The sequence below is a fragment of the Rana temporaria genome, chromosome 6 (assembly GCF_905171775.1).
Source record: "Rana temporaria chromosome 6, aRanTem1.1, whole genome shotgun sequence".
In the NCBI taxonomy this organism is placed as follows: Eukaryota; Metazoa; Chordata; class Amphibia; order Anura; family Ranidae; genus Rana; species Rana temporaria.
This window is the reverse complement of record NC_053494.1, coordinates 181,545,542-181,568,860: the sequence shown is the minus strand read 5'-3', so window position 1 is coordinate 181,568,860 and position 23,319 is coordinate 181,545,542. Positions and strand designations below refer to the sequence as shown.

The window sequence follows — 23,319 nt, the reverse complement described above, 5'->3', positions numbered from 1 at the left end:
TTTGGGCTTTTACACTTTACAATCTCTGTTTGTTATTCATGAGCTTTGGTTATTATATTTACACATTTTCACCTTCGCTAACAGAAAATATCAGTGACTCCGGAACTAACCATGAATAACAACGCAGAGCTGGCGGCCAGTCACCTGCAGCAATCACTTCCCTCCATTTGCTGCACAAGAAACTTGTTTTTTTCCCTCCATGCTACTGCAAGCAGAGACAGCCGGGGCCCCTACAGGGGGGTTCCCACCATCTCCGTCACTATGATAATAGTTCTTGTAATTCTTCTATTTATTTTTTACACCTCACCTTTCTTTTACCACTGTGCTTTCTATAGGCTCTGCTGGGCAGGGCTGGGGGATTTTGGGCCCCAGCTGTACCTGAATGACAATCAAAACAAGGCCCTCTGGGTAATCCCATAGGGCCCCTCCCTGGCCTCTATATAAAGTGAAGGCAGGTCTGTGTGTCAGCAGTAAACAAAGTGTGAGAGGATCATCATGGCTACAGAGGTGTTAATGCAGACCCTGCCACTGAAAGGAGGCCACCTTCCTGCAGGTAGGTTGCTGCTGTGCAATTGTCTGGGAATCAAATCAGTTGCAGGTTTATTTCTGATGCAATGAGTTCTTAATTTTTGATCTTTTGTTCTTAGGACGGTTGCAGACTCTTGTGTCCTGGAATGTTCTGTTGTATTTACTTAGTGGCCTCAGTTTTACATGAAATGTCCCATAATATAGTGACTGCTAAAACTTTGTGCTCTAAACTCTACACCCTGAGATATTCTCTGACTATTGCAGGCAGATCTGTCTGCAGACTTGCTTCTGCTTGTTGTGGAATTCCCCCCCCCCCCCCCCCCTTCTCTCTTGTTTACAATACTTGGTGATGCAGTCTGGCAACATTGTAGACAATCATGTTCGCTACAGTAAAGTGGGGTACAAACTATATTGAATATAAAATCGGGTGAATGATCGTCCGTCCGATTTCTCCTTGTTACACAGCAAACTGGAACCGATGCATGAGACGTCTCGTACAACAAAGGCCTCCGTCCTCCCCGAACACGCCACATTAAACGCGACTGTTCTGTTCCGTACGAGAACATTTTTGGAGTTTGCGCCTTTTCGGCTGAGCGTTGTGTACGTGCTGTATGAGGAAATTATTTGGCTGAAAATGTGTGTGAGGTGTTTGGGTGTTTTTACGAGCCTTTATACCTGGTTGCAGTTTGATAGCTTTATATTAAAGAGGAGTTCCACCCAAACTTGGAACTTCCGCTTATCCCACTCCTCACCCCCTTACATGCCACATTTGGCATGTAATTTTTTACACTTCCTGTCCACTTCCTCCTTCAGGAAGGGGCTGCTGTAGGTGATTGCCTAGGACACGTCACAGGTCCTAGGCGATCTCCTGGCCAATTACACGGCGCAGTGCCGCTCGCACATGCGCAGTGGGTGCCCGGCCGTGAAGCCGAAAGCTGTCACGGCCGGGTGCCCACAGTGACAATGAAGACCCCGGCCGGGGAGGAGTGGAGTGGAGCCCCGGCCGGCGCATCGCTGAAACGCTGGAGCAGGTAAGTGTCTGTTTATTAAAAGCCAGCAGCTACACTTTTTGTAGCTGCTGACTTTTAATAAACATACAAATTGGCTAGAACTCCCCTTTAGAGCCGGTTCACACTGGGGCGACTTGCCATCCGACTTCATGTCGCCTCATGTCGCCTCATGTCGCCTCATGTCGCCTCATGTCGTCCCAAGTCGCGCTGTAGAGAAAAACAATGGAAGTGAATGGGAGCGGTGTTAATACACACGACTCAAGGCGATCCGACTTCAGAAAAGGTTCCTGTACTACTTCAATCCGACTTGTAGGCGATTTGTACCCATTGATTTCAATGGAAGTCGCCTCAGAAGTCGGATCACTGTCTTATCTGAAGCTACTTTCCAGGAAGATAACATACATTTCTCAGGCAAACCTCTCCCTCCCCCTCCCTCCCCCAGAGCTGATTGTTGTTTTATTGGCCACTGGAAAGTCTCCTGTCCTGGAGACGACTTCAAGTCGTGTTGTAAATCTCCCCAGATCGCCCTGTGGTTTATGCTCAAGTCGTGTTGGAGTTGCTTCTGAAAGTCGTGCTGGAAGTTGTCGCCCCAGTGTGAACCGACTCTTAAAGTGGAGGTCCACCAAAAAAAACAGCAGAAACAAATACTGCAGCAGCTGACTTTTAATAAATGGACACTTACCTGACCAGAGTGCCTGCGATGTTGGCAGCCGAAGCTGCGCAATCTCTTGGCTGCCCCCGCCGCCATCCTCGGTGAGGGAATCAGGAAGTGATGCGTTGTGGTTTCGCTGCCCGGTTCCCTACATGCGTGAGTGGTGTGTTGTCGTCCCCCCCCCCCCCCCCCCCCTATCTCCTGAGACCAGTGTGTTTCCCAGAAGGCAGCGGGAAGGGGCATGACTCCCGTGGGAGTCTATTCCCAGAGGGAGGGTTCTGAAAAGCGGAGGTTCACTTTTTGTGTGGACCTTTGCTTTAACCACTTCAATACAGGGCTTTAAAACCCACTGGGCCTATTCTGGTACAAATCCTCATTCTTTTGCTAGAAAATTACTCCGAACCCCCAAACATTATATATGTTATTTTTTTTAGCAGACACCCTAGAGAATAAAATGGCGGTCATTGCAACTTTTTTATGTTGCACGGTATTTGGGCAATCATTTTTCAAACTTTTTTTATTTATTTTTTTAAATGGTTTCATGAATTACAAATTAACAAAATGGTAAAGTTGGCCCATTTTTTTTTTTTTTTTGTAAAATATGAAAGATGTTACACCAAGTAAATAGATACCTAACATGTCATGCTTAAAATTGCGCACATGGGGACAGGGGCGTTTTAATTTTTATTTTTCAATCGCTTTTATTCCTATTACAAGCAATGTAAACATCCCTTGTAATAGGAATGGTGTGTGACAGGTCCTCTTTAAGGAAAGATGCGGGGTCAATAAGACCCACATCTCTCCTCCAGGCTGGAAAGAATGAGATTGTGAAAAAAAAAAATTCACAGATCTCATTCTTACTAGCCGCAATTGCGGTTTGTTTACTTACGGGTACCCGGGCGTGACGTCATCACATCGCGCCCGGGCCTCCGGTCATAGAGATGACTGGTCACCTCTTTGCTTCACATCCGGTGGACGACTATCATCTTTCCGGGCCCCCGATGGCACGGGAGAGCCCGGAGAAGCACCGGAGGGGGGGGGGGTGTCCCCTCTCGCCACCTAGAATGATCAAACGGCGGAACCGCCGCTATGATCGTTCTTGCTGTCCGCAGGATCGCCGCCGAAAGAAAATATCTGAATGATGCCTCTAGGTGCAGGCATCATTCAGATATCACCGCACAAAGTACAGGACGTCATATGACGTCCACCCGGGATAACAGATCCCCTTTTTGGACGTCATATGACGGCATGTGGTTTTGAAGTGGTTAAAGATTGGTAAACCCACTTTTACGGACAAAGGCATAATGAGCTAGTATGCATAGCTGTGATTGGCCGGAGCAGCGATGATGTCCCTGACCATGGGGTGTGGTCAGTTTTTAATAGGAAAGCAATGGGACTAGCAGGAACACCAGGGCTTTCACTTAAACTTTAAGGGGTGTCAAACTCCATTTTATTGTGGGCCGCATCGGCATTATAATTGCCCTCAAAAGGGCAGGTTGTATCTGTCAGGTTAGATGTCCGGAGCAACCCCTCCCCTTTCATTGGATGTCAAGAGACACCCCATCATCAGAAGTTGAGTCCCCCCACTCTCCCTTACATCAGTGCACCCCCCTTTCTTTATGCTGCTGCTGGGAAGAAGCTGGATGCATTGCTTGAAAGTAAGGGTCTGGAGGAGGACGACCAGAGGTCTGGAGCTCTCCTGCAGCTGGATAGGTGCGAGGGCCACATGAAATGGCCTGGAGGGCCGGATTTGGCCCGCGGGCCTTGTGTTTGACACCTGTAACTTAAAGGAAGCAATACAGAACAGGGTGCTTTTTAATACAAGTACATGGTACAGCAGGCACATGTCATGCTATCCTATGAAGTAGGTAACAAATGCTTTTTAAAGTGGTTGTAAAACCTTTACAACCACTTTAACCTACAGGAAAGCCTAGATTAAGGCTTACCTGTAGGTGCTTGAAATATCTCCCAGACTCGCACGGTCTAGGCGATATTTGCAAATCGCCTTACGGCGATTTCTCTTGTGCATGCGCTGGAGTTAGACTGGTCACGCTGTGCCGTTTCTCTCGGGTCATGCCGTTAAAGTCACGTGACTTCGGCCAGTCAGTACCGGAGTTCGCTGCCCCTGAAGGAAGAGGGGTGAAGAATGGACGCTCGCTACTAGCGAGGAAGACCGGGACATCGCAGGCTTCTCCTGCAGGTAAGTGTCACTTAATGGGCTACTATGCGATGCATAGTAACCATTATACTTAAGGCTCCATTCACACCTAGGCGTAGGGCGTACAGGCGTTTTTACCGATGTTTTTGTCGCGCGTATATGCACGTTTTCGCACAGTGGCGTTCGACGTTTTTGTACTTTGTCTTTTTCCATATTGGCCAATAAGAAAAATGATCATCCCTGACATCACTTGTTGCTCTCCTAGGAATTTTTTATTCCTCTTCCTGGGTGAATATACCTCTTCCGGATTTCAGCAACACAGGCGTCAAAACGCTTGTACAAGCGCGTATCAGGCGTTTTACATTGACTTCAATGTAAAAAAAAACGCTCAAATGCGCGCATATCGCGCGCTAGGAGCGACAAAAAAGGGTCGGGAACTTTTTTGAGCTACAGGCGTTTAGGCGTTCAGATGTGAACCATCCCCATTGCCTTTCATTACTTTTCGTCCCTCTGGCGTTTGTGCGCGTCGCGCTACAGGCGTAAAAACGCCTAGGTGTGAATGGAGCCTTACCTTTACTTCCTCTCCAAGACTGGTAAGGTCAAGAACAAACAATCCATGGTTTTTAAAACCTGACTAAAAATTCTATTTGAGTAGAATGGTATGGAGTGGTTTGCTAAGCACTGAGTGATCGGTCTGCTTATTGGGACAAGTTGGAAGTGGCATTTCAGATTTTACAGATGTGTTTTTTATAGAGGAACACTTGCTCACTAGTTGAAGGGGTTGTAAAGGTTCGTCTTTTATTTTCTGAATAGGTTCCTTTAAGCTAGTGCATTGTTGGTTCACTTACCTTTTCCTTCCATTTCCCTTCTAAATGTTTTTCTTTGTTTGAATTTCTCACTTCCTGTTTCTCCTCGGTAAGCTTTCCATCATCATCCAAGCGGTGGAAAGTAGTTTAGAACAGCTTACTAAAGAGGAACAGGAAGTGAGAAATTCAGACAAAGAAAAAAAAACATTTAGAAGGGAAATTGAAGGAAAAAGTAAGTGAACCAACAATGCACTAGCTTAAAGTAACCTATTTAGAAAATAAACCTTTACAACCACTTAAAATCATGGGGTGAATTTACTAAAGGAAAATACTGTGCAGTTGCTCTAGTCTAGAGCTTGGTAAATGAGAAGCTTTTCTGGCTTCCATCATCCAATCATGTGCAAGCAAAAATGTATTTTCTTTGCAAAGTGAAATCGCCACATGGCTCTGGAGCAACTAGTTTATCTGCATTTAGTAAGGCCCCTTTCACACTTTTTCAGCATAAGTTTGATGCGACCTTAAGCAATGCCTGTGTAATCTTGGTCTATGGACCTCAAATCGCATCAGTGAGACCAGTAGTGCAGGGGCTACTTTGAAGTTGTGTGTGTGTGTGTGTTCTCTCAACCGTGTGGAAGGGGCCTAAATCTATATCGCATATACATAAATACAAGGAGATCCTAGTTGCATGTTTTCATATTTGTATACAGGAGGAAGCAGTTTTTTGAGGTTAGAGTGGTAATTATTTCTTGGCCTGTTCCTGTGATATGAGACTTGGCATTTCTTAAACCCTGTGTCCAGCAATTGTGCACTTTTTAGAGCTGCCTAAAGCATTTTCTGTGCTCATGTAAGCAGGTAATAGACTGGCTGTCATCCTAATTTATTCTGCTGGGTGAATCCATTCACACTGGTCGCTGATTATCCAGACTGGCGGAGTCCTGGGATTGATCAGAGCTCTAGTCTGGTCAGACTATTGAACGTGCCTGTTCCTGTTCCTATAAAGATTACAGCTCACACATGCATATAAATCCTGCCACGCTATTTAAAGCGGAGGTCCACACAAAGTGAACCTCCACTTTTTGTAACCCCCCCCCCCCGTGTCACATTTGGCACCTTTCAGGGGGGGTGCCAATACCTGTATAATACAAGTATTTGCACCCGCTTCCGGGAATAGACTCCTGGAGTCACGTGCCCCCCCCAGCTGTCTTCTGGGAAAAACACTGGTCCCAGGGGACAGCGCGGACCAGTGAGGACGCGCTGCTCGACTCGCTATGCGCAGTAGGGAACCGTGCAGTGAAGCTGCAATGCTTCACTTCCTGATTCCCTCACTGAGGATGGCGGGGGCAGCTGAGACTGCTCGGCTTCAGCTGCTGACATCGCGGGCACTCAACGGTGGGAGAACTAAAGGTCTCCTATAACACGGGTGTAAACTAATGTTTTTCTTGTGAAAAAAAACTAATAAATGTTAATGGTGGGGGGGGGGGGGGGGGTGCTCAGCCCAAGGGAGCTAGCTGGTCAGGACCCATACAATATACAGATCCCTTGGGCTGGTGCATCCTACCCTGCCATTACCTCTTATTCCAGGAGTCTTTTAGTTCTCCCATGGTTGAGAAGCGGGGTCTTTCATTTTATGAAAAGTGTTGGGCCCACTGATAAGGGAGTGCTTTGACGCAGTAGTGGGCTTAAGCACTATATGGTGTTTTATGGTCTCATGGCTGCACCATCTTTAATGTAATGCATTTTATGGGGGGGGGGAATTGTCAGTGTGAGACTGTTATGGAAGAAACCTATATCCAAAGCCACCGCACAAGCTCGGGGATGGCTGCTTCCCTAGGTGCCTTGCTATGTGACCACTCTGCAGTGTGCATGTATGTTATCAGGCGCTCTCGGCCAATAATGGTGTACTTGACCCATCTAAACTAGTCCAGAAATGCTTACAGCTAATGACTGTTCAGTCTTTTTTTATGATTGTCTTTTTGTACTTTTATTTCATCTAGTAAGAGCAGGAAGAATGAGGGTCGCCAAAAAACAAGGCAATGAAGACAGTGGGCCACCAGAGAAAAAGAAATCTACAGACAAACCAAGGTACTTGTGAATCTCAGAATCCTCGGAGATCACAAATGATTCCAGATGGGACAGGACAACACCTAAAGAGAATGGTTGGAGACAGTCTGCTTCACCTGGTCATACTCTCCCACCCCCAATAACTGTTCTCTCCTGGTTTATTCCTCCATCTGATCCATTATTTTTCCACTTCTGTTATTGGGTAACAGTGCTGGTTGATCTGCAGGGAAGCATCATAGGTTTGTCTTAACCACTTAAGACCCGGACCATTATACAGGTTAAGGACCTTGCCCCTTTTTGCGATTCGGCACTGCGTCGCTTTAAGGGGCAATTGCGCAGTTGTGCGACGTGGCTCCCAAACAAAATTGGCATTTATTTTTTTCACAAATGGAGCTTTCTTTTGGTGGTATTTGATCACCTCTGTGGTTTTTTTGTTTTTGCGCTATAAACAAAAATAGAGCGACAATTTTGAAAAAAACATTTTTTTTTTGCTATAATATTCCCCAAAAATATATATATATTTTTTTTTTTTTCTTCAGTTTAGGCCGATACGTTTTCTTCTACCTATTTCTTTGGTAAAAATCGCAATAAGTGTTGATTGGTTTGCGCAAAATTGGGGAAATGACAATTGCAGTTTGGGAGTTAACTAGGGGGTGCTGAAGGGGTTAAGTGTGACCTCATATGTGCTTCTAACTGTAAGGGGTGGGGCTGGACGTGTGACGTCATTGATCATCTTTACCTTTATCAGGGAACAGACGATCAATGGCAGCGCCACTGTGAAGAACGGGGAAGGTGTTTACTTGCACCTCTCCCCGTTCTTCAGCTCCGGTGACCGATCGCGGGACACCGGCGGCAATCGGGTCGCGTGTGCGCAACCCCATGGCTGGGCTTAAAGAGACACGTACAGGTATGTGATTGTGCCCAGCCGTGCCATTCTGCCGATATATCGACGTGAAGGGGTCCTTAAGTGGTTAAGCTGGCCATATTCAGTGATTTGTGGAGTGCACAACTAATGGTTGCCCTGTACATCTCTGCAGCTCCTCCAGAGTTACCATGGGCCTCTTGGCTGCTTCTCTGATTAATACTCCTTGCCCCAACCTGTTTAGGTGGATGGCCATGTCTTGGTAGGTTTGAAGTTGTGTCATACACTTTTTTTTTTTTTTTCCCCCTTAATTTTTAGCTGATGAATTGGAACAGTGCTCTGTCCTTACCCTTTAAGATGCTGTCTGTTCATGAAGGCTCTCTAAAAAAAAAAAAAAAAAAAAAAAAAAACCTGAGGGCTTTACAGAACAGCTGTATGTATACAGAGATTAAATTGCACACAGGTGGACCCCATTTACTAATTGGGTGACTTCTTAAGGCAATTGGTTCCACTAGATTTTGTGGGGGGTATCCAAGTAGGGGGGGGGGGGGTGGCTGAATACAAATGCACGCTACACTTTTCAGTTCACTTGTAAACCATTTATAATTTTCCCTCCACGTTACAATTCTATGGACCACTTTGTTGGTCCATCACATAAAATACAGCTTTTGGTTGTAACATGACAAAATGTAGAACATTTTAAGGCGGCAGGAATATTTTTGCCACTATATGACTAATCCCCCCCCCCCCCCCCAACAGATTTCTCTATACCAGTGTTTCTCAATTCCAGTCCTCAGGCCCCCCCAACAGGTCAGGTTTTCAGGATTTCCCTCAGATGAAACAGCTGTGGTAATTACTAAGGCAGTGAAACTGATCAAATCACCTGTGCAAAATAATGGAAATCCTGAAAACCTGACCTGTTGGGGGGGCCTGAGGACTGGAATTGAGAAACACTGCTCTATACACACATGTATGTCAGCCACAATTTCCTACAATGACCAGTCTAGGGATGAGGGAATTGAGTAGTATGAAAGAATAGGCAGCGCTGTAAGAAATGGGGGGAGGGAGGAATGTGAACGTACAGAGGAAATGTGATAGAACTCTATAGAGCTTGCTGATAATCACAATAAACAGAGTCCAAATTAAAATTAGATTGGCATCAAAATCCAAATAAACTTGCTGACAGTAGTACACAATTCACATAAATATGTGTGACATCAGAATCCAAAAATAAAGTGCAGGGGTTCTGGAGAGCCTTGGAAATACTACTTGGACAGCTTGGAAACACTTGAACAGTATTTCCAAACAGTTCCGAGCCACCGGAGCCCCCACACCTCTGGCCAGATGTTGTACTGCACACCCCATTGGCTTGCAGTCTGCTTGTTTTGCGAGGCGACACTGGCAAGCCAAATCGGGATTTGAAAAAGTTGCTAGCAGTGCCGGCCCAAGACATTGTGCTGCCTGGGACCAAGAATGAAATGCTGCCCCCCCCAGAAACAAAATCACACCAACCAAAAGGCCCCCACATTCATTATTTTATATCATGATAACTAAAGGGGACCCGTCATGGCTCTATACATGTATAAAGTGGACCTGTCATTGCTCTATACATGTATATAGAGGACCTGTCGAGACTCTTTACATGTAAAGGAATATAAAGAGGACCTGTCATGGCTCTATACATGCATATAGGCGTCTAAAAGGACCTACCATGGCTCTATACATGTATCCAGGAGTATAAAGGGACCTGTGAATTGCCGGCGGCCACAATGTCTTTTGCGCAAACTAATCAATGTACGCTAATTGTGGGGGGTTTTTTTGGTACCAAAAATATGTAGAAGAATACATATTGGCCTAAACTGAAGAAAATGGTTTATTTTTCTAAATTTTGGGGATATTTATTATAGCAAAAAGTTAAAAAATATATATTTACAGCACAAAAAACCGCAGAGGTGATCAAATATCACCAAAAGAAAGCTCTATTTGTGGGGGAAAAAAAGGACATCAATTTTATTTGGGTGGCGGAACGGGCTGGCGGGCATCAGTATGCTGCCCCCCTAAAAGTGCTGCCTGGTACCACCCGGTCCCATCATAGGGCCGGCCCTGGTTGCTAGTCTTTCAAAACGCTTGTTAATTGCGTTGCTCGTTGACCAAGGTTCTACTGTCTTCAATAGCATCTGCGCTGAATACAGTGGGCAACTAAATTGATCTCTCGCTGGACCTAGAAATGTATAAGCTCTCACTGTCAAAGCCCCAGGTCCACAGCTCCAGCCATGTCTTCCCAGTCAAATTTGCAGATCATCCTCTCACCCAAGTTTTGTGTTTTGCAATTTTGTGGCTTGGGGTGGTGATTGGTCATAACTCCATACTGGTATGGATCATAAGCCTCATTTCCAATGTAATTTTATTATCATTGTTTTTTTTTTTTTTTTTTCCTAAACAGTGCTGTGGTGAATTTAACGAAGATGCAGGCTATGAATATTCTGACTGGGGCTCTGGAGAAGGTTGGTATCACTTTTTTTTTTTTTTTTTTTTATTTTTTATTTTTTTTTATATATTAGGAGGGGGATGTTTTCCCATTCTAGGCACCCATTTACATAGACTAAACAATGCCTCATTAAGTGCAGTAATAAAGTCTCAATCAAGTACTGGAGCAATTTTGCCAGATTGCACAAATGGTGGTTATACTAGGCCTAAACCATCTGGTAAGCACTTGGTGTTTAAGACCTAAATTAGTATAGGTATACAAAGGGGATTTGCGGCCAGGATTAATGATCAGGGGAAGTCTTGGTGTCTTTGCTGGCTATCATTCGGGCATTTTAGGAAGCATTGGCCCACATATGAAAGCCTTAATGAACCTGCATACAGAGATGTGTGATTATAGGTGTAGTATAAACTTGTTATGGATACAAAGATGCGGGTTGACCGTTCAGTATAATGATGGTAGAGTTGGTATGGGTGAAGTACATATTCGATATCGGTAGGGTCTAACACTGGTATAGCTGCTGGTGGGTGCACTTTTGTCTGGTGAACAAAAAACGGGAAGAAAGGGCTCAACACCCAATACTGCCCAACAGCTCCTCTTGGAGTACTACATGGCTATTCAAGTCTTTAGGAGTTGGGGAACCTAATCGGTGGATCCAATAGGTTTCCCTAGTGCACAATCTGATGCCTCCACCCAGTGTCTGAGATCCCAACTATGGATTCTATACCATAGGCTTTAAGGCCTGTGGGGTTTTGGTTGTTTGATATCCTGGAAGTGGTAAGGGGAGTATTTATCTAATCCTTTTTTTTAAGATGTTACATTGATGCTGAAATGTGCATGAACACTAAAGCAGCTGGCGGTGGCAGGGAGGCAGTTGAAAGGGAAAAGGGAAATTAAGGGGGGAGGCGGGGGGAATGCTGCACCAATCTGCCCCATGTACCCCCACTCTCCTAATGTGAGTGGAAATTTTGAATGGCAGTAACAATGCCGCTTCCCACATTCTGCTGTGTTCTCAGCTACTGTTATGTTAATGGTGCTCACTGGGGTCCCTAATGCAGAATCTAAAGCATCCATGTTTTTTTTTTCTTTGGGGATCCCTGGTGAGAGCTTATGTGGAGCTGTAGAGGTCTCCATGCCATGTTTTGGGCCAAATATGCTGAGATGAGAACCAAAAACATTCTGAAGGGGGGCGGGGGGGTGAGGTGTTAATATTGGATAGTCTGTCCCTAGAACTCCAGGACCATTTGAAGCTTTGGACCTGTAAAGGTTTTATGGTCACTCTGTATGTAGTTGCCTAAAAATGTGGTTCCTTTGCTGTACACAAGACTTTTAGTTTACAAACCTAGTTTAAGGTCCTTTTATCTAAAAAAAAAAAAAAGTATTTCATTTTGTGTGGCAGCAGTTACATTTTGGAGTCTTGGCTAGAACTAGTTTGTCTCTATAGCAGAATAGATTACACTGCCATTTCCATCCACCAGCCATCAGCCAGAGAAGATTGGATTGGGTTTGATGTGATGCTTTCCTCATTGCGAGCTGTCTGTTCGGTGTCAAAAGAATGAAGAGAACAAAAACACACAGGCGCTGTTACCTGTGAGAAGCAGAACAGCTGCACACTGTAATTTCCCATAATTTTGGGAGCTGGTGCTGCCTGGACTTTTATTTCACAAATGCAGACGGCACAAGACCGTGTCAATCCCCCCCCCCCCCCCCAAGGCAAGACACCATGGCTGTAAGACGGTGTATTGAACATTTGATCATTTTGTAGACTGGCAGATTATCTCGATAGATGTGCAGCAACCTTTTTTTACATAATGCTTTGCCCATTTAGAACAAGCTAGTGTCATTGCCTATTCAACGTGGGGCTTTTTAATGTTTTTTATGAAATGTAGGCTATACTTGAAGGTTTCCTATGATAACTGGGTAGCGTTTTTGACCTTTCCTGATTTGTAATAGGGAGCTGTGACCTAATCTGTAGCACCACTGGTGATGCCACTTGTTTCATCTTGACTTAAGGTGTAAATTGGCTTTACAGGCCAGCATTCTTAATCTGTCTTATGATTTTGCAATGAAGTTCCAGAAAATTGTGCCTTTTTAAAGTGTTGGCACATTCAAAGCTAAATCTGTGGTCAAACTTCACCGTGATCATGTGACTTCAATGGGAATTTTTGCAAGTGAGACTGGGCAAACTCAGAGGAATGACCCTGGCAGATTGATTGGATCACTTAATAGGAACCTAGTGCTACTGAGGTTGTGATCCTAATGCCAGGCACCACTGCAGTGTGGGATTTTGAGTGGAATGCCAACTCGTTGCAAATGATGGCTGGTTAGTTGGCCGAAGATGCCATATGTCAATGTTCAAGCTTGTGGATTTATAAAGGGAAGCTTCATGGCTATGTTGTACTGCAAGTAAGCCTCAAAGCCTTTTTGTGAAATCCTATATGCAGGATTTTTATTTTCTAAAATTCATAAGCTTGTCTTGTGTTTCTCTTGCAGCTGGGTCATAACTTTCCAGAAGCGGCACAGATTGCGCACCGGAAGCCTCGCCCCACTGTGGAGAAGGTCATTTCTCCGAAGAGACGCTACATCATCCAGCAGCCATGTCGCGTTTTTAGAGCAAATGTATGATGTGGCTTGTTGCTGATGCTCTACAGTAACCTTTTTGGATAAAGGGGGGGGGGGGGGGGGGGGGTCATTTTGTATATTTCCAAAATAAAGGTATGATATAGCTTTTGTCTCTGTGTTTAGTTTTCTAAATCCATGGTGAGCTAAGTGGCATGCCTACAGTCTTCCTTCTGCAAATGCCATCTGCATGAAGTGAACTACAACTCAAACGTACTTGCCTAGTTTGAGTTGTAGTTTGTATTGGCAAAGAAACTCAAACTGGGCAAGTACGTTTGAGCTGTAGGGTGTTTTGTATTGGCAAAGAAAAAAAAAACACCCTACAACTCAAACGTACTTGCCCAGTTTGAGTTTTTTCTTTGACAATACAAACTACAACTCAAACTAGGCAAGTACATTTGAGTTGTAGGGTGTTGTTTTTTTTTTTTCTTTGCCAATACAATGGTTAAACCAAGCTTTCTACCAGCAACAGTCCTTGCATTCAATCCAAACATACTTTTGTTTTAAGAAAATGTTCATCTTTCTGAGATGCCAGATAATGGCCATATGTTTTGTTAGATGACACAAAAGGGAAACCATTGCACCCAAAGTATTCTTGCTCTACAAAGGGCTAACCTTGTGTGGCTGGCTAAAGGGAGTCGGTCTGAATGAAACTCCATTGGGCTGCATGCAGCAATTTTCTTTCTGGGGAGGAGCTCCTTGGGTTACCACCTCCTAATGTATGGTGCTTTGCAAAGGCATTGGAATTTATCAGCAAAGCCATCTACAATGATGGCAATGTAGAATTTTTTTTAATGGCTTCTAATTTAAAAAATGTTTAATTTTTAAGTGTCCTCCAAATAAGGATGGGGAAAATCGAGCCCTGTGCAACCACAAATTTGATGCTACACAAAGCTGGGCTTAAGAGGAGTGTCAAAGGAGATCTTATGTGCAAATTTACATCTGAAGCACACAAGCCATGTTCAACATGGTGGGAATGAAAGGTTCTCTGGTCTGAGGCCAAAAGTAAATCCTTTAGTCCCACGTGAAAAAACACTGTATAGCCCAAAAAAGCTTGTTGCTTTTGGCACACTATCCCCGTGGTGGAGGCAGTATGGATCCAGTGATGTAGGACTGCTTTATTGGCATAACCCAGTAACATAAAATTTTAAAGATGAGAAATTGCAGAAAACCTGTCATCGATGTCCCAACAAGACAATGATCATAAATGCAATCTTGGCTGCAGTAAGAAACCTGAATGCCTCAGATTTGAGGTCTGAGCCATCTATGACAGGACTTGAAATCTGTTATAAACGGTTCCTTACAGAGGGCACTTTTCTTAACGTGATACTAAAACACTTGGTGTACATCTCGTCTTTCTATATGTCGATGATGGCACTGTAATTATAAAAATAACTTATTTTTTTTATCACTATACAGCTGTTATTTGACCTAGATATTTCTCTGCCATGCTGGGGGAAAAATAAGTAGGAGGAGCTTGGTCATCAACTGCTGGTCACATGTTCAAAAAAAGCCTTTGGAATACAGCATAAAAGTATCAACTGTTTGTTTTTAGATTTTTTTTTTGTTTTTAGATTTTTTTTTTTTTTTTTTTTTTTTTTTTAAAAGAGATCTGCTGCTAGAGTAGACTACAAACGCTGAAAGGTTTAGGGTCCTTTCACACGTCCGTTTACGGACTGCAATGCTTTCCAATGGGATAGCGTACGTTAGCGGATGAGCATCCGCTAACGTCCGTTAACATCCGTCTCCGTTAAGCTCCGTTTTTTGAACGGAAGAAAACACTATTCTTCCGGCAAAAAAACGGAACGGATGTTAGCGGATGATCCGTTTAACATCCGTTTTTCATCAAAATATGTAATAGAACTTCATTTTTAACAAAAAAAAAACTGATGAAAAACGGATCAGCTGATGATAAAAAAGGGTCCGCACGTGTAAAAGGACCCTTAATGTGCAAAATTGAGACCTTATGGAAAAGGGGGGGGGGGGGGAGCTCTGGGACTTGTGTCATTAAACGCCTATCAAATTTCATACTCGGTCACGATAGGATTTATTTTTGTATTCTGTGAAAACCCTGGTTGAACCTGCTATTCTCGATCTCCCCTTTCTGTCCATGTCCCCAATGCAGTTGGAGATTTTGCAGATCAGTGTTGTCAGCTTTGCACATGATCACTTTTCAGTGTATTTCTACCCTGAGCATTTCCTCCCTATTACATCTGAGCAGCCCATGTGACTGTAGTCTCATAAGTGTGTGTATCAGTGCTGGTGCTCAACATTTTTTGGGAGGGGGGGCGCAAACTAAAAAAAAATCTATTGCTGCCACTGTGACCATCAAATGCAGGCAGTTTGTGCCCCCAAATGCAGTCATGGATATCCCTGGGGTCTCCAAACTATGGCCCTCCAGTTCAGAAACTACAGTTCCCATCATGCCTAGTCGCGTGTGTCAGTTTTACCCATGCATATCGTCACTAACCACGTGTAGCAAGGGCCCAGACCTCCTTAGTCTAATGAGAACCTCCAGGGCCAGAGATAGCTGACATCCTTCTGTATATGGTGGGTGTAATGAAAGTTAGATTCATTGGGCGCCAGACACTTCTTGAATGCAAAGAGATTTTATTTCTCTTGAGTAGGATATGGGGGCAGTAAAAGCCAAATCCCTAGCCACTTTCTAACAGTGATGCAAACTTTTTTTTTTTTTTTACATACTCCTCGTCGCTATACCCTCGCCTGGGGCAGCACTTTGCCGGGGTGCAGCACTGTTAGTGTAGCGCCAGTCTTATGGGGCGCACTGGGCATAGAGGCAAATTAGTCTAGCGCTCCCATAAAAGCGGCCGCACTGCTTCCGGTATGTGGGCTGTCTGCATTGTGCAACTGTGGGAGGGCGGTGCTTCTAATTTTGACTGTCCTATCATCCTGGACTACAAACCTTCCTCAATGTGCTATGTTTTTTCTGTTGCACCATTGGCATGGTTAGATCTTCTTAATCCTCTCCATAAAATTATCATACATTTATGCTTAAAGTAGAACTATAGGCAACACTTTTTTCGTTTTGGATAGGTGAGTGAGGGAGGGTTATAGCCCCTGTCAGTTTATTTTTTTAGTTGCAGAGATTTCCCTTCACTTCCTGCCCCATAGCCAAACGGGAAGTGAGAGGAAATCTATGCAGATTATTGGACTCCATTGCCCGCCCTCAGAACTAGTGTCCCCATTTAAAATTTGCTGGGTGGGTCTTAAACGGCAAGGGGTGTGTGGCCTTGACAGGAAGGGATGGGTTAAACTTCAATTAGGGGGTGCACACGTTTAGTCAGGTTCAGGGCAGCACAAAACCTAAATGCACTACTGGCTATACTGACCAGGAGTGTGTACTTTAGTAAAGTCGACTGTCGTGTTTTTGTGGAAGTGATACAAGCGGCTGTGAAGCCGCCTATCACTTTCACAACCACTGCCACGATGTTCCACCTCCAACCAACCCCACACCATGTTTACCAGGCTCTGCTGTCCCACCTGCAATCCTCTGTCCACTCAGCCTCCCTCCTGTACACAGACAAGGAAGTGACATTTATGATATTTCCTGGACCGGAGTTGTCATTCTCCAGAAGCAGCTGACGGGATGCAGTCTGTGTTCCAACAAGAGCCATCCAGGGTCTAATAGATCCCGGGTGTCCCCATAAAGAGTACCTGTCACCTATACATCATTTTAAAAAAAAATGCCCACTGCAGTACGAGAAAATACGTCCTCTGTTTGTGCGGTGATATCTGAATGATGCCTGGAGCTACAGGCATTATTCAGATATCACTGTCTTCAGCTGGCGATTTTGTGTACAATAAGAACGATCAAAGCGGCGGTTCTGGAGCTTGATCGTTCTTATAAGCAGCGGGAGGGGAAGTGTCCCCCCCCCCACCACCCGGTGCTTCTCCGGGCTCTCCCATGCCATCTGGGGCCCGGAGAGCGAATCGGCCGGCGCTGGCTGGGGAAGCATAGAGGTGGCTGGCGACCAGATGGTCACCAGTCCTCTCTATGACTGTCAGAGGCGCCACGTTATGACGCCACGCCTGGTACTCGGAAGTAAACAAAGCCGTAATCGCGGCTGTCGGTGTGAGATCGGTGAATGTTTTTCACCGATTTCATGCTTGTAAACATGGAGGAGAGATGTGGGGTCAATAAGACCCCACATCTTTCCATAAAGCGAACCTGTCACACTGATTCCTATTTCAAGGGATGTTTAAATTCCTTGTAATAGAAATAAAAGTGATAAAAAAAAAAAAATTGTAAAAATATATATATATATATATTTTTTAAAACGCCCCTATCCCCGGTAGCCTGCGCGCAGAAGCCAACATGCATGCAAGTCCCGCCCACATATGTAAACGCCATTCAAACCCCCACATATGAGGTATTGTCGCGTGTGTTAGAGCGCCAGCAACAATTCTAGCACTAGACCTCCTCTGTAATTTAAATAGTAACCTGTAAAAAAAAAAATAAAGCGTCGCCTATGGAGATTTTGAAGTACCGAAGTTTGGGGCCATTCCATGAGTGTGCAATTTTAAAGCGTGGCATGTTAGGTATCTATTTACTCAGCGTAACCCCATCTTTCACATTATACAAAAAAATTGGGCTAACTGTTTTGTAATTCATAAAACCGTTTTTTTTCCCCAAAAAAGATGTTTGAAAAATTATTGTGCAAATACCATGCGAGAAAAAAGTTGCAATTACTGCCATTTTATTCCCTAGGATGTCTGCGAAAATATAAATATAAATATATATATATATATATATATATATATATATAGTGTTTGGGGGTTCTGATTAATTTTCTAGCAAAAAAATTGTGATTTTTTTTTTTTTACATGAAGGAGAGAAGTGCCAAAATAGGCCCGGTGGGCAAGTGGTTATTACAGACATAAAAAAATGTTTTAAGAAATTTCAAAATTTCCCTCCCTTCACACACGCCTACAAAAACATGTGCATTAGGGTGCTTAAATCCGGAAATGATTGCTATAAAAATTATATATCAGCACACACGCCAGAGTGACAGGAATCATTTTAGCATTAGTGCTCCTTCGTAACTCTAAACTGATGACTTGTAGGGTCTTTTAAAGCGCTTCGAGCGCACACAATTTTAAAGTTTGATACATTGGGTACCTATTTACTCGGCACAACCTCATCTTTTATATTTTATCAAAACATTAAGTAGTAAGTTGCATTTATGTGCCCAGATATTAACTTTAGTTTTTTTTTTTACAGAAATGTTGCCTTTTATGAACTGTTGTAATCTTGTGTAACATAAAAAAACTAGAACTACCAACATTTTATTCTCTAGGGTGCCTGCTTTTAATAAATTATAATATTCTGTGGGTTTTAAGTAACCTTTAGGCCTAAAATTATTTTTAAAACATACTATTAAGTCCTAAATCAGGGGTGCTCAAACTTTTGAAGCACAAGGGCCAGGAGAGAAGATTTAACAGATGGAAAGATGAAAAAATTACTGAAGGTCCGCTTTAAAGACTGCACAGAAGAAGGGCAGTGTAGACAACTGTTGGATCTGGACGAAGTACAGAATGGATGGCTGAATTTGCTTTAAATAATAAAAATGAATTAAAATTAATAAGTACACATTTCTAAAAACTGAGACCTGTACACACTAGTCCTAACAGGTCAATGCAGAGCGGACAGTCACAAAGCCCACTAAACTCTTATTTTTTTGCGGATTGGAGGTAGGACGCAAGTTGGTTTACATCTGCCATGCCTTAGAGGTGAATGGAGACTCCAGTTGGGTCGGACTGACTGTGTGAAAGGGGCCCAAGGCTTTCACACTGATTTACTGCGGTTTACCCGCACCACGGGTGAAACACAATGTACCTTTTGGCTTTCCTGCATTTTACAATAGACTTATATTATATTCTGCAGGTTCGGTGCACTTTCAGAAAGCTCACCAAACTCGCAGGTAATAACAGAAGTCTATAGGTCAGTGCAGGTAACCCACAGGTAAACTGCTCTACATCTGTAGATGAATTTGAAAGCAGCCCAGTAACCACTGCTGAACAGATATGCCCATACGTACACTGTGATTTTTAGTAATAAACTTAACAGTATTCTATTACATCAGAGGGCTTCGCAGGCCAAATCAGAGGGCCCTGCGGGCCACATGTGGCCACCCTTGTCCTAAATGAAGAAAAAAATCTTTGGCATCACATCCCAGTAATTGAATATAGAAAAGAATGGGGACTTTAAAGGTGCAAATAGACACAAAATAATTACAATGTCAATGTATTACTGAGGGCACAGTAGAAGAAAATACTTTATTATGTACACCAATCAGGGCTGTGGAGTCGGTAGATAAATGTTCCGACTCCTCAGTTTTATGTACTTCCGACTCCTCTGTATTAATATGCGAATGTATTTTATACATTCCTTGAGGGAAAGAAACGCAACCTACCACAGGACTACAGGCTGGGAAGCCAACAGTCTACTGTATTGCACAGTTTAAGCAAAAGACAAACACAATGAAAACAACGGTTTTTTTTTTTTTTTTTATTAAAGCGGGGGTTCACCCGTACATAACACTTTTTACCCTTAGATGGATGCTCGTTTTGTCTAGGGGAATCGGCTAGTTGTTTACCGTTTACGAGATGCATCTTCTCCGCCGCTTCCGAGAGGCTTCCGACGGTCGCATCCATCGCATCACGATTTTCCGAAAGAACCTGAACGTCGGTGCGCAGGCGCAGTATAGAGCCCCACCGACGTTCGGCTTCTTTCAGCTACGAGTGATGCGATGGATGCGACCGTCGGAAGCCTCTCGGAAGACTGTCAATCAAGAAGGAACGCCCAGTCCCGCAGCCCATACCCGGAAGCGACGGACAAGATGCATCTCGAAAACGGTAAGTACGGCTCATATTTTAAAACAACTAGCCAATTCCCCTAGACAAAACGAGCATCCATCTAAGGGGAAAAAGTGTTATGTACGGGTGAACCCCCGCTTTAATCAATCAAGTGGCTGGATAGTAGCAGCAGGCATAAACATCAGGACAGGATCTTTACCAGTTCAAAAATACAAACCACATTATTTGGTTGTTTTAGAACAAAAACATAGGGCAGTGGGAAGATCCAGGAAGGGGCATTTATTCTAAAACATGATTTTCCTAGGAGAATCCCATAGTCATGTTTAAAGTTTAAGCTAACAATCGGAGTTTACAAGTTTTTATAGCCTTAGCTAAATGACAGCAGTTTTTCCAATGGTTTACAGCTTCAGTCTTGAACTATTGGCCCTCCATTCCCTTCACTTATACAAGTGTCTCACTCTCTAGTCCTGCAAAAAACATATTTATTTAATCCCTTATGAGTGAGAGGCTAGGTTACACATGGACGCTGCGTTCCCTGTAAAAGCAGGACACAACACTATGGAAAGTATAAGTATTGCAGCTCCTAATTGTGCGTTGCGTGCCATATAGTGAAGCACATGAAAAGCATGCTTCTTCACGGTCACTTAACCTGTTCGTTTTGCGGTTACGTGAGGCACTGCATGCATTGGTCTTTATTCTTACAGTAGAGAAGTCATTAATTATAACTTTTTGTGAATTGGGACATTTAAACTTGCTTTTTTTTTTTTTTATTCCAATCTAAATTTAGTAGGAGTCGGAGTCGGAGTCGGTGCATTGTTTGCCGAATCCGACTCCGACTCCAGGTACCCAAAATTTCCTCCGACTCCTCGACTCCGACTCCGACTCCACAGCCCTGACACCAATATGTATCATCATTGTTCATTTTTATTTGAATTATTATGTTATGACTATACAATTACTACCTTTTTTAAAAAAAAAAGTTGATATCTATTTTGTACATTTTTTTTTTTTTCATAATTTTTTTTTTTTGTTTAATTTAGATTGATGCATATACTCCTGAAGATGCTGTGTAAATATTCTGTGAAACACGTTGAGTGAAGGCATCAATTTTAATCAATTTGATATATGTTATCTGTTGAAAATACCTGTTTTATATAATGAATTTTACTGATTTATGTAATAAATAATGATTTTATAATTATTTTGTGTCTATTTGAACCTTTAAAGTCCCCATTTTTTTCATTTTTTCTATATTTTTAAATTATAAAAAAAAAAAAAAAAGGCTCCAGGACTCAAGTGGACTCCTTCATTACACACTGCCATTGTGGATGGGAGGGGGTGGCGGAAGTATGGTGGAGGGTGGCAGCAAAATGCACCTTTACCTGTGAAGACAAAAATCCTGCTCTCTTCTCTACCTCAGATCCCAGCCAAGTTTGCTCTTTGGGAGTGCATCAGGGCAGAAATGCATCAAACAAAAGTGCATTGTTTGAACAGCAGAAGTCTGCAGACAGCAGAAGTTTGGAGACCGCCATCTATCTTTGGTTAGCACCTGTGTTTTCATTGTACGTAAATGTAGCACTTACCCCCGAAGGAGCTGCTGGTAATTGATTGGGCCTGTACTCTGCTCTCCTACCCCCAAATAACTTGTCTCAGCCAGCTTGACACAGCTGTGTAACAGTGTTGATGTAAAACTTCCACTACAAGGAACAATACCACCATAACAATGTGTATATAGTGTACCTTTACCGTTATCTGGGCATCCGCTGTTCCACCTGTGAGGATAATGAACAAGCCTCACACCAATTATGATCAACCAGAATGTAAGTTTACTGAGACTGGTATAAAAACAGTAGTTATAATAACTGTATCAACATACAAACTTACTATAATAGTGCAATGAGTGTACACAAATTATTAACACTTAAAGGTCCCTTGAACCTCTACTGCGGCGCGTCTCCAAGTGGGACTAGTGCTCAGAGTGACAATGCCTTGACACTGGCCACCTTCCCACTTCCAGTACAGCCGCATCAAAACATACTAATGCAAGGATATCAACACAGCACAATACAATTTCTCAAGAGCTTCCCCTGAGGTATAAGGCAGCCTTTTGTCTTTCTGTATCCAAAGCACAAACCCTCCCAGTGAGAAGTGTAGTCTCTGGTCTTCTTTCTTCTGCTAGCTATTATACTGCAGCGTTTGTAATCCAATGGTTTAACATGTACTGGAGTAGCATAAACTGAAAATTGATAACAATTCCTGCTATACAACACACTTGTAAATGCCTCCGGTGTAGGTATACCTCAACCGTCAGTCAGCCCTCAAGGAAGTATGGGTTTTGATTGAACTCAGTCTATTTGAATGAGACCTCCCTGTAGGACTACAGGTCCCAGTAACTCTGTGAAATGAGTCTAAGTGTGTTAAAGGGGTTTTAAAGGAAAAACATTTTTTTCATAATAAGCATCCTTTACCTGCAGACATTCCTCTTTTCACTTCCTCATTGTTCGTTTTTGCTCAGAAGTTGCTCTATTTCTTCTCTGTTCTGTTCACTTCCGGCTTGTCTGATTTTACTGACCACCGTGACGGGAGGCTTTACTGCGGTGGTCAGTAACGTGCTCACCCCCTCCTGGGAACTACATCTGTGCGGCAGGACGCTCTCTGCATGTTAGAGACTTCAAGGAGGTGTGAATTACTGGGCGTGCCGCAATGCATACTGGGAAATGTAGTTCTTACATGAACGAACGATGCAAACCAGGAAGTGAATGAGAGAACAGAAACTAGAATGCCGGAGGTGATATAGATCAAGGAATTTAATAGGCATTTACTTGTTTTTTAACAGAATCATTACACTATTCTGTCTGTCTACCTTGCAGACATTAATTTTAGGCAAAAAATAATTTTCCTTTACAACTCCTTTAAGGGTGTTAAATAACTTCTGGGCGACAGCCCCCTCACCACACCAGGCCTAGAAAGTTGTGAATCTCCGCTCCGGTTGTCTCAGTCCTGCTGCCAGTCAGCACTGTCACACTGCTCCGCAAGTAAACTGGACATGTGTTTGACTCCGTCAGGGGTTCTGGATCCTCAGACCTGATCACACTGTTTCTCCAGCGCACTGTGGTAAAGCAGAGTCAATGGTTGCTGTTCCGCTCTACGCGATATAGGCCCTCTTCTGAAACACTACTTCACAGATCCCTGCAGGCAGGACATGCGTCCAGAAGAGAGCAAAAAATGGCTGCCCTCTGCCTTTTATTACCCACCCAGCATGCAGTTCAGCCACCTAGTGTTCATGAGTAAGTCAGTGGGC

At 43.5% G+C, this 23,319-nt stretch overlaps 1 protein-coding gene across 1 annotated transcript; it reads left to right on the top strand.

The window, feature by feature from the left end:
* Positions 1 to 424: 424 nt before the first annotated feature.
* Positions 425 to 13,289, top strand: DAPL1 (death associated protein like 1). The gene is made up of 4 exons (XM_040357907.1): positions 425 to 553; positions 7,149 to 7,236; positions 10,521 to 10,581; positions 13,056 to 13,289. The coding sequence occupies exons 1-4, from the start codon at positions 496 to 498 to the stop codon at positions 13,185 to 13,187; spliced, it is 339 nt and encodes a 112-aa protein (XP_040213841.1). The 5' UTR covers positions 425 to 495; the 3' UTR covers positions 13,188 to 13,289.
* The last annotated feature ends 10,030 nt before the right edge of the window (positions 13,290 to 23,319 follow it).